Source organism: Microtus ochrogaster, chromosome X (genome assembly GCF_000317375.1).
Source record: "Microtus ochrogaster isolate Prairie Vole_2 chromosome X, MicOch1.0, whole genome shotgun sequence".
Classification (NCBI taxonomy): domain Eukaryota; kingdom Metazoa; phylum Chordata; class Mammalia; order Rodentia; family Cricetidae; genus Microtus; species Microtus ochrogaster.
This window is the reverse complement of record NC_022026.1, coordinates 38865416-38877607: the sequence shown is the minus strand read 5'-3', so window position 1 is coordinate 38877607 and position 12192 is coordinate 38865416. Positions and strand designations below refer to the sequence as shown.

Below are 12192 nucleotides of genomic sequence, written 5' to 3'. Positions count from 1 at the left end.
GCCTATCTAAGCTGCTGTCCTATCAAAGGCCAAGGCAGTCTCTTTATTAACCAATGAAAGTAACACATAGACAGATGACCCTCCCACATCACATAGTACTTTTCATGCTGGCTTATATCACCTAAAATAGTTACATTCAGTTCCATGTATGTTGTCACAAGAGATAGGTTTTCAGTATTTTTTCATGACAAAATAACATTTCACTATGTGTACTATGTTTTATTCATTCAATAATTTGGGAGCACTTGAATTGTTTCATTTCTTGCCTATTGTGAATAATGTAATAAACATAGGAATGTATACTTTTCTTACATATTGATTTCAGTTTCTTTGGATATACATTAATATTGCATTTACAAGAACATATGGTAATTATCTTCTTATTTTATAAGTGGCCTCTATACTTTAAATGGCTATTCTAATTTAGGTTTCCATCAACATTTTCTCCACATCCTCATCAGCATTTCCTATCCTTAGGGTTTTTTGTTTTATATTAGCCATTGTTCTTCATGTATGATGGTATCTCCTTGTTCTTTCAGTTTGCAATTACCTGGTGATTAGTGATATTTTGTATTTTCCATTTACTTACTGAACATTTTGGATGTCTCCTTCCGAGAAATGACCTAAGGTTTTATTTTGTTATTGAGGTTTTGGTTCCTCAATATATATTTCTTTATATGTTCTAGATATCAATTGCTTGTTATTATACACAAACCACAAATTTTATCCCGTTTGTAGATTGTCTTTTGATTGTGTTATGCGTTTCCTTTGTCCTGTAGCAACTTTAACATTTTTTTAAAATCCTATTTGTCTGTATTTGCATTTGCTTCCTGAATTTTGAGAGCCACTTCCAAAAATTCCTTACATATTACAGTATCCTGAAACATTTTACCTGAATTTTCTTCTAATAATTTTATAGCTATCAGTGTTTCTGTTATTTAGTTTTGAGATTGTATTTTAGCTGCAGCTTTTATTCCTTCCCTTTGCTCCCTCAAAGTTCTCCTGTACACTCCTTCCCACTCTCGTTGAAATTTATGGCCTCTTTTTCATCAATTGTTATTGTCTGCATGCTCCTGTTTGCCCCTATACCACTCTTATACTTAAACTCTTTAGTCCATTTTGAGTCAATCAGTGTAACTGGTGAGATTCAAAAGTCTACCTACATTTATATGTAAGTAATTTTCCTAACACTGTTTTTTGAAAAACTGTTTTCTGTCTAAAGGATGTTTTGAGTGTCCTTATCAAAACATTCATTCAAATTTTAATGTAACCTGTTGATTGCTGGTCATTAACAATATGTATTAATAATGAACATGTTATTCAATGTCTTTATTTTATTTTTCCCTGCAAATAGTCTCTTGTTTCTGTAAATAATATTTGTTCAACAAAGGTCAATACACTTGAATATGATTAACTTATCCTCCTTTAAGTGATTAAACTGCTGTTTGATTTACAAGAAGATGATTCTGGTTGTCCTTAAATTTTATACAGTACCAATTTATTGCCTTGTCTCTAGAATAATGTTAATTTTATACTTGTCTCATGAAAGTTGTTCTGCTGACCAATAAGAAAGTTGAAAGATGGTGGGATTTTAAAAATAAGTTTATCTCCTGCTTCTAATTATCTTTTGAAAGCAGAATAGTTAGCTGTTATATAGCTTCTTTTTATAATTTGTTTGTTTTGAAAGGTTTTCTGTTTTTGTCAGGTTTTTTGTTTGTTTTTTATTCATTTTAAATGGCAGCTATAATTTTATAATTTTGCTTTCACCTTTCATCCTGTGCATGGGCTCAATGGTTCTCTTTTCTAAAATTTGTGGAAACTATTTTTGGTAACTAGTGAACTACAATGATTTCAGATAAGAGAGTAAAATTTTCCTATGTTTTTAATTAATGTTTTGTGACATTTCAGGGTTTGGTTTTGTAAGAAACTAACTAATAGCAAACAGAAAGGCTGTTGCAGACCAATAAAGCCCCTGCTATACAGTGTGTGTAGCAACATCAGGCAAGCAGATAGCAGATTCTTAGGAAATAAATGAAGGTACAGTGTATAGTATAAGGAATCCTGGGCATTAAATTTAGAGACATGGGCTAAAAGATGCTAATGCTATTCTTTGCTTCTGTGACTATCAGCAAGTGACTTTATGTCTTTGGACCAGTCTTTCTTAGGATATTTCAAGTAGAGGGTCTCTAATAAAGTATTATCCATCCCTGGCATTATATGATTCTAAGTGTTTCCATATTGATCTTCTTAAACTCTATCATTTTTATAGCATATAGAATGAGAACCTACGTATGCCATATCTGCAGTATCACCTTTACATCTTTACATATGTTCCGGTCCCACATGCAAGGAAGTGAACATCAAATTAAGTAAGTGGTTTTTGCTATTAAAAATAAAAAAACAACATTGTCATGTTACCAAAGACCAAATCTTCTAGTCAAATAATCTTTAATATATTTTACAAACCTTCTAGATATTCATTTCCCCATGATCTGAATCTAGAGGAAGTAGACAGTATTTGTAACATATTGCACACTAGTGTCAAGGACATTTTCTAATTACAATAATGCACTGGCAGATCTTTCTGGCAAATTGGTACACCCTCCTGAATAGACAACATTGTTTTTCTTTGTAGATGTGCTAAAAAAAAATAAGTTTTTCAGGCTAGCCATGCAAATTCAAGGCATCTTAAAAAGGTTTTCTTAATTCCAAGGATTCGGTGATCTAATATTCATCTTTACAGTGAGGTATAATAGTTCAGAACAAAGGTCATGCTGTTGTACCTAAAATACAGAATCTAGATCTGTTTTTAGCAATATTAATATTTGCTTTTAAGACAAGGAGAAATTTATGGCATTGTACAGTAGGTAATTTTGGTAGCAGGGCAAGGAGTTATTAATGTTTTGGTTGTTGATTTTTAAATCAAAATGTAAGATTTATTATTTTACCCCATAAGAACATATTTATAGTATTTGTGATTACTTAGAGGTATCTTAGTTACTTCTCTATTGCTATGACAAAATACAATTATCAAAGGCAACTTATAAAAGAAAGCACTTTATTGGGATTAACAGTTTCGGAGGAATAAGAAACATGATGATGAAGCAAAGACCTGGTGCCAGGAACAGCTGAGAGCTCACATCTTTTTACATAATTAGGAGGCAGAGAAAGAAAGAACACTGAGAATGGCCAGAGTCTTTGGAAACCTTAAATTATGACCCCCAGTGATATACCTCTTCCAACAAGGCCACACCTCCTAATCCTTTCCAAACAATTCCATCAACTGGAGACCAAATATTCAATCATGAACCTATGGGGGACATTCTCATTCAAACCACCACAGGAATCATATTGCAGACTCAGCAAATGAAACTACACTATAGATATTAAAACCTCAGAATTTTAAATCTATAACCTGTCACATCTGTGCATCTAATCAAAGAAGTGGCTTTAAAAATGTGACATTCAGACAGTTTATAAGGACATTAGTTATTAATGTTAATTAGCCACACATACTAGCATGCATTAATATTTGTGGTATTACAGTAGAATGAGATCATTTCACTCCTATATTCATCCTCTATTTTATCCCAGGCCTGAAAATTTATTACCACATATTTCATATGCAAAATAATTGCTTTTATTGTGATATTTCCACATATTTATAAACCACACTTGGGTCATATTCATTCTCCCAATTATGCTGATGTCCTCCCTCTTCCCTAGTGGCGCCCCTTTTACTATGATGGGAATTTCTAAAAATATCAAGATCCCATAGATGAAAGAAAAACAGTCAATACTTGTCCTTCTGGACCTAGGGTAGTTCACTTAACACCGTGATCTCCATGTCTATTCTTTATTTTAACAAACAATATGATTTTTATTTTCCTTTGTTATTAAATATTAAGTATTTCTTTGAGAATCACAACATATTCTATATCTGCTGGTGGTCCCCTAAACTATTGTGTAACTTAGCTATTGTGAATGGTATTGCATTAAGTATTGCTGTTTAGCCATCTGTCTTCTAAGCAACCTAGGATTCTTTTGGATATATGTCTGGGAGTAATATAGTTGGATCTTATGGAAGTTATACATTTAGTTTTTGAGTAACTTCCATATAGATTTCTGTAATGGCTGCATTAATTTATATTCCCACTAAAATGTATATTCATTTTTTTCTGCATTCTCATCATTTTGTCTTGCATTTTTTTCTTTAATAAGTAGATTTTGTTCTTTAATAATTTTGTACATGTACACTATGTATTCTTTTTACTCTTTCAATCTCCCCTGTTGTCCCCCACACACACATCCTACTAGCCTCCTTCACTATAAATCTCTTCCCCATGTGTACTAGCTTTGGTTCTTTTTAGCATTTCACAAAGTTTATTTAGGGCTTTCTGTGTGATCTTGAGCGCAGAACCAACCATCAGAACCTTGTGGGATCACCACTGGGTACACGTCTAGATACTATGCTTGCCCCTCTCCAAGAAGCTGTGGTTGACAGTAGATCAACAGTATGTGGTAGGGCCTCATGAATTCTTTTTCTCTTCATAACTGACTGATAGGAGGGCCCGACTTCTGTGGACCTGGTTACAGTATACACAGCTGCTATTAAGTTCATAGTTGTCACTTCTGTGTTGTGCTTTAAAGATATAATTTCTAACCCCTCTCCCCATTTACCAGAACATAATATTCTTTCTGACCCATCTTCCCCAGCATTCTTTGAATATTAAGCAGGTGGTATAAATGTCTAGTCTAGGACTAAGCCTTTATTCTCAGCATCTTATGCAGCCGTGGGTCTCTGTATTTATCTGCAAAGGAGAGGATGCTCTGTTCAAGGCAGAGAATAGTCTTTGTCTGTGAGTATAAACAGACATTTAGAGGATGATTTGATGTTGCCAATTTAGCTAAACAATAATCTTACCATCCCTTCCCAGGGTCTAAGACCTCTTTGGTCATGGTTTTTTGAGCAGGTTTACAGCAGTAGGCATGGATTCCCTCTTATGAAGCAAGCTCCAAATCCATTTAGGAAGCAGCTTTTCTCTTCTCTCTAATGTTTTCCTGGCTATGCAATTCCAGAAGCTGTTGAAAAGAATGTGTATTGTGCAGCTGTTGAATCACATACTGTATGCTTAGTCCATTTGATTTATGGTGCAGTTTAACTCTAAAGTCTCTTTGTTGATCTTTTTAACCTGAACACTGTATATATTTATGACTCGGATGGACAGTCTGGATTTTGAAGATATTAAAATGCATGTATTTATACATCCAGAAGTAAGGCTGGACAACAGGACAACTTTTAAGATAATTCTTCATTTCAACAGCAATGAGTTAAGCTGAGAAATACAGGAGACTTCTTTGGGGCCAGATTACTAATAGATCATAAGTCTCCTATCTAAGACTGTATTTTTGTAAGGTGATAGTTTCTGTACTTTGAAACTCACTAAGAGTTTCCTTCTCTCTTCTGCTAAGAGCCCCACTGAGGGGCATCTTCCTTGTCCGTAGTTTATTACTGTGCACTTGTTTATGGTTCTCCATTTAAATCTCTTACAGTTCAAACATTTGGTGTTCCTGTACTTCACTTTGTTATTGTCTGCTCTTGCATTCTGGTATCTTTCCACAGCATTCCCTCTCCCTGCAGCTCTTCATCTGTGATTTTATTTCAATATTTCAATATCATGTAGAAAATGAAAGTATCAGTGTCTCCCATCTACCATCTTCTAAGAAATGTTTTTGCATAAAACTTGTGGAATTCTGGAGTGATATCTACCTATCCATGCTATGATTTGAGCATCAAAATTCTTTTTATAATTTTAGATTTGTAGCCGGGCAATGGTGGCGCACACCTTTAATCCCAGCACTCGGGAGGCAGAGGCAGGCGGATCTCTGTGAGTTCGAGACCAGCCTGGTCTACAGAGCTAGTTCCAGGACAGGCTCCAAAGCCACAGAGAAACCCTGTCTCGAAAAACCAAAAAAAAAATTTAGATTTGTATTCAACCTTTGTAGATTTTATTTAAACTAATATTTTAGAGCAAATAAAATATTCATAGTAATCAAAACTGTATTATTTTCTTTGTAGAGAATCTCATGTTATCAATCAAGTAAAGAATTCAAAGACGATACAGGAGTCTTACCAAGGTGAATGTGCAGATTATAACAAAGTGAAGAAACCTAGAGAGCTAGAGTATAAGGTTCATTTCAGGAAGATGGAGGATAATTACTTGGAAGTCCGTGGGTACAGAGAAATGGTTGATTCCAGACCCAGACAAAAAATGCTTGAACAACAAGTTCCACTTGAAAATTTCTGGACACAGCCAGGATCATACAATAATCCTCGAGCAGTAGAAGACCAGTTACCTCATTGTTTACCAGCACAGTCAAAAACATATGACTCTTTCCAGGATGAGCTTGAAAATTACATCAAAGAACAGAAGGCCAGAGGACTTGATCCCAATATTAGTTTTAGACGGGTGACAGAAAACTATAAGTATAGGGATCATGGTTACAGAGAAAGGGTTGAGTCTGAACACAGACAAAGGATGTGTGAGGAAAGATTTTCATCTGAGAGCCCACAGACCTACCAGCGACAATACAATGGCTCACCAGTGGAAGGCCAGTTACCTCACTGGTTACCACCTCATTCAAAGAGGAGAAATGATGATTTCCCAAATGAATTTGATGATTACAGCAAGGTGCAGGAATCTAGAGAACCCAAGCCAAAGACATCTTTTAGAAGAATTGATAGTGCTTTTGAAACTCATGATTACAGAGAAATGGTTGACAGAAGATCTAAGCACAGAATGTTTGAGCAAAGATTCCCGTGTGAGACTTTCCAGACTCACACAGATCCATACAGCAGTTCACAAGTTGTGGAATATAAGTTACCTCATTATTTACCAGCTTTTGAGAGCCAACGGAACCCAGACTCTGATAGTTACTATCAGTTCACAAGAGATTGCTTCTCAGAAAAACCTGGTCCTCTGAGCCTTAGTCAGCAAGAAAATAACCCTGGCTCACACAGTGTAGAATATGACATATACAAGGAACTGCCTTCATATGACAATGCCAGTGCCCATGAAACAAGTCATAAAAGACGACATCAGAAGAAAAGACGACATCTGGGGGAAGAGAAAGAAAGGCCAGAGAAAGAACAGTCCAAGCATAAAAGGAAAAGGAGCTATCAGGATAAAGATTTAGACAAAGACAAGAACATTGAGCAAACTAAAGGAGAGGAAGATAAAGCTGGAGTCAGTTCTGAAAAACTGAAGCATCGAAAAAAGAAAAGAAAACATGAAGTGTCCTCAGAGAAAGAAGAACGTAAGCACAAGAAAGAGAAAAAGAAATTTGTTGAAGAAAGAACAGAAGAGGAAATCCTTTGGGATGAGTCAATTCTTGGGTTCTGAACTTACAAGATACCCAAGAATGGCTAAAAGAAAGCAATATTGATTTAGATAAAGATAGGAGTGACTGGTGAAGTTAAGGAAAGGCAGGTAGAGTATCAGCTCAAAAACCTTGAGGTTTTTTGTTTGCAAAAATGAATATGAGAAAAGAAACACAAGATATCTAAATCCATCCTTTAAGAAAATGTTTTAAGGTAAACCTACTCAAGAATTTTGAACTTTTAGTTTTACTATCAGAAGAGTGAATCAAGAAAATCACTGGGAAAAGTTCTGAGAAAATTGAGATAAAGCACTTCAAATGAAGAGAAGAGATAAAACTCTCTCTCTTCCTCCCTCCCTCTCTCTCCCTTTCCCTCTCCCTCTCTCTCTATGTGTGTATGTGTCCTCTGTTCTGCTCTCCTCTCTCACCTTCCCCTCTCTATGTCACTCCCTCCTTTCAAAATGTAATTGAAAGTAGAACCATAAAGTCTAAACCTAGCCTTCAATAAGCAAGAACAAAATACTAAGAAGAATGGGAGAGGAAGAAACCTACTGAAGAAAATCCAGAAGATTTAGTGCTTTCTACTTTGCAGTTTTGTTCCCTTAAGGTTGAAGAAAGGTTTAAAACTTTGGGTTTTTTTTTTGAAATTTGTGTTATTTGTGTATTTGTACATGTGTACAGTTAATTGCTAACAGAAGCCAGTTAAAGTCAAAATGTTCAATATGCTTTTTAAAGTTACTTTCTCTGATTTTATAAGAAAGAAAATTATTCTATTGCTTATATATAATATGGTTTTCTTAAGTAGAGGTGTTTCTACTTTGTCCTTCAAGTTGCAATGAAAATGACTTGTTTGCTCATGGAAACTATGTACCTAAACAGTGAGTTACAAAGCAGTCTACAGCCATACCACCCTGAATTTTCCAACTCTTGTTTGGTTTTGGAAGAATGGTCAGGCCTGAGGGAGACCAGACTTCTCAGAATCCATTCCTTTTAGAATTTGTGTGAGTATTGGTGGTATTTTACTACTGTTGTGTATTAATGTTTATGTTTTCTCCAATGAAAATGTATGAAGCAACTTAGCCCTTTTTTGTTAAATCTAATTTGCAGTGTATTTTTGTATTTTCTAGTTCTGAAAGTGGAAAATCAGTGTATAATAAATTAGATGATATATACTTTTAAAATGTTCTCCAAAGGGCTGATAAAAATCGGTCTATATTCTGAAAAATGTTTATATTAAAGTGTTTTAATTTCTAAATACATCTTTGTGATTGTTTCCATCAAAAGATTCTATCCGTGTGAGGTACAAGAAATGGAGTTTGCAACTAATTTCTAGGAAGACCACACAGTAAGACTATAATTTGATTTATTCTACAGACTGCTTTATAGAAGTTAGCATTGTTTCGAGTTTAACTTTAGGTTAGAAAAAGATCTTCAACTTGAAAGTGAAGGAGAAAAACATTATAAATGCTTAAGAACTATGGGGATTTGTTAACTTTAAATTATTTAATTTTAGTTTTTTCTGATAGTGCACTATGTTTTATGATAAGTACTTTCTGTACAAACTTGAACATTATTATGCTATAGTAGGAAGTATAAAAACCTAAGATTTCCAGATCCCAGGATTATGATCTTAGTAGTGCCATCAGGTTGCTATGGGATTTTGTAAAGATACCACTGGATTCCAGTATGCAGTCCCACGACAAAAAAACTAAAATACAGTAAGCCCTGTATATGCCAATCCCGTCAAAAATCATGGCAAATGTGATGGTGATATATCTGAATCTGAGAAAATGATTTTATATTTTTTTCTGAGATTTGAATTAGGAAGTAGATACTAGAACATAATGATGATTGTTTTTTTTAATTTATTTATTTATTAAAGATTTCTGTCTCTTCCCCGCCACCGCCTCCCATTTCCCTCCCCCTCCCCCAATTAAGTCCCCCCCCAGCCCGAAAAGCAATCACGGTTCCCTGTCCTGTGGGAAGTCCAAGGAACCCCCACCTCCATCCAGGTCTAGCAAGTTGAGCATCCAAACTGCCTAGGCTCCCACAAAGCCAGTGCATGTGGGATAAAACTGGTCTCTCTGAACATAGCGGACAATGAGGACTACTGAGAGCTCAAGAACAATGGCAATGGGTTTATGATGATTGGTTTTATTCTAAGATGAGTGAACTATTCCAAAGAATGTTAGATTGTCATAAAATCATTTCTCTTCCATGAGACTTTTAGTATAAGATAAATATATATCAGTGTATTAACGCTCTCTTTAAAGAAGCATTTGATGTACTGATGAAAAAATAGTAAGACAGGTAGAAAAAGTAGACTGTAAACTACAATATTGGGAATTTTCTTTTGATCACACACACATTGTATTCACAGAAAATGTTAGAAATCAATTGAATTGATAGAATTTTTAGAATTGGTAGATTCTTTTCTGAATATCCATTTTGTGCTCAAATCTGTTGGAGACATTTCAAACTAACATATTTTGTGAGTGAACTGGGGCCGGGGCAGATGAAAACAGGAGGGATCAGGTGGGGTGGAGGGAGAGAATATTGGGAGAGACAACTGGAGTTGGGGTTCATTTTGGAGGTCATGTGGAAACCTAGTGAAGTAGAAACTCCCAGGATTTTATGAGGAAGACTGTAGTGAGGACTTCTAGTAATGAAGGATACAGAGCCTGAATCAGCTATCTTATATAGCCAGGCAAGGCTTCCAGTAGTAGGACTGGGACACCAATTCAGCCACAAAACCTTCAGCCTATAATCTGTCCTGCTTGCAAGATGTGCCAGTGTAATGGTGGTACAGAACTCCACAAGGGAGTGACCAAATAATGACTAATCAAACCTGAGGCCCATGCCACAAGAGAGAATCCATGCCTGATACTGCCTGGATGACCAGAAATCAGAGGCCAGACAGCCCAGAGACTCAGGGTAAAACCAAATATGACCGGGGAAAAATCAAAGGAATTATTACTAATGCTATTCTGCTATACTCGTTGATTGGTGCCTAACTCTCTGTGAGTTCAAGGCCAGCTTGGTCTACAGAGTGAGCTCCAGGACAACCAAGGTTACACAGAGAAACCCTGTCTCAAAAAAAAAAAACAAACAAACCACAAGATGGGACCCCAACTTTCCAGGTAAAACATGGCAGCTAAACTGGAACTCCCCAAGATCTCCTGTAACTCTCATATTCTACCTTTTAATATGTTAATTCAACAGAAAAAAATAACTCACTCCTGTGCCCAAGGCAGCATTAAGACCATCCAAAAAACCCACTTGGACTCTGTGACTATTTTAGGTTACAAAGAAAAAATGAAATTAATGTTACTAATCAGGAATTTAAACAGGGCAATTATCCTGGATTACTGGATAGACTCTATGTTTATAAAGATCCTGAAATGGAAGAAGGTGAAAGAATTGGTATGGAATGCACTTTGAGAAAGATTTCAGTAACCGCTTCAAAGGCAAAAGGGCACAGGCCAAATGACATTGCAGCCTCCAGATAATGGGACAATTGACACTTTATAATTGTTTGTCTTCCCTGTTTTGGTTAAGTGTCCCCTCCCTGGCTGCAGGGCAAGGATCATCAGTACCATAACTTATTTTATTATTTATTTATTTATTTACCTAAGAAGGCTGAACTTAGGTAGTGGGTCTTTAATCTCAACACTCAGAAGGTAGAGACAGGTGTGTTTCTGTGAATTTGAGACCAGCCTGGTAGAGAAAGTGAAAACCTGCTCCCCCCACCCCCGACAAAAGCTTAACCTTGTTGCATGGTACAGTGCAAAGACCATTCACCACAACCAAAGTCCAAATTGAAAATCACTTCTCACAGAAAAGCCTTAAATGCATTTTACAGAGAGCTTTTAAAGGCAAAGAACACAGAAAAACTATATCCTGCTTGACAGTTTCAGGGAGAAGTAAGGCAATCAAGCAGTTTAACAAAAGTTAAACAGATGCCATTAGCTGGGGTATTTCGTTCCCAAGTTTCTAGAACAGAGTTGAGTACTTTTCCACAGGACTTTTCACGGTGAGGGTAGAAAAGAGGGTGACAGTTTTCAGGTTAAATTAAAGATTGTGGCAGCTGAGACAAGATGGATGAATCTTTGCCACTGGTCTTAGTGAAAGTATCAAATTGTAGACTCATTCTGCTCTAAAGAGATGTATAGTCCTGAGTGTAATGTTCTGTCTCTTTAAGAGACAAGCCACGCCCACTCCCTTCCTGCTTGCACCCTTAGCCTCTCTCTCTTTCTGTCCCTCTCTTGGAGAGGCAGCTTCTGACTCTCCTCTCCCCCCCCTCTCTCTCCCCCTTCTCCCCTTTTCTCTTCCCCTCCATAACCCTCCTAATAAATATCCAACTTTACTCTACATGGTATGCCTATCCATCTCTCTTGCCCACCACCCGCCATATGGAGACATGGAGACCTGCCACGTGGTCTCATGCACCGTCCCTGCTTGGGACTGGCTGCTTTCTGGTCCCCGCAGTAAGCTGTCGGGGACATGCAGCCTGCTTGCTACTGGCTGCTTTTAGGACCCGGAGACTGGCAGCAAATCCATTACACTGAGGACCATAAATTTTACTTAATTAATCCTTTATTTTGCATAATTAGTCATACAATTAAAGATGCAGGGCCTCATCTTTAATACAACAAAATGATAATTAAAGGCCAGTCAGTGTTGACAGCAGAGCAGTTAGCCAGAGAGACTAAGAGAAGATAGACTGGTACCAATTATCTTATCCATATCTCCTCTCTTCCTCCTCCTCCTCCTCCTCTTCCTCCTCCTCCTCCTTCCTCTCTTCTCTTCTCT

At 36.5% G+C, this 12192-nt stretch overlaps 1 protein-coding gene across 1 annotated transcript in view; it reads left to right on the top strand.

Annotated features, from left to right (window-relative positions):
• Zmat1 (zinc finger matrin-type 1) overlaps positions 1–8628 on the top strand; it is a 49169-nt gene extending 40541 nt beyond the window's left edge. Inside the window, exons 5-6 of the mRNA XM_026784948.1 lie at positions 2270–2369; positions 6080–8628. Of these exons, the coding sequence (XP_026640749.1) occupies positions 2270–2369; positions 6080–7403 (1424 nt within the window). The 3' untranslated portion in view covers positions 7404–8628. The remainder of the gene's footprint in view (positions 1–2269; positions 2370–6079) is intronic.
• The last annotated feature ends 3564 nt before the right edge of the window (positions 8629–12192 follow it).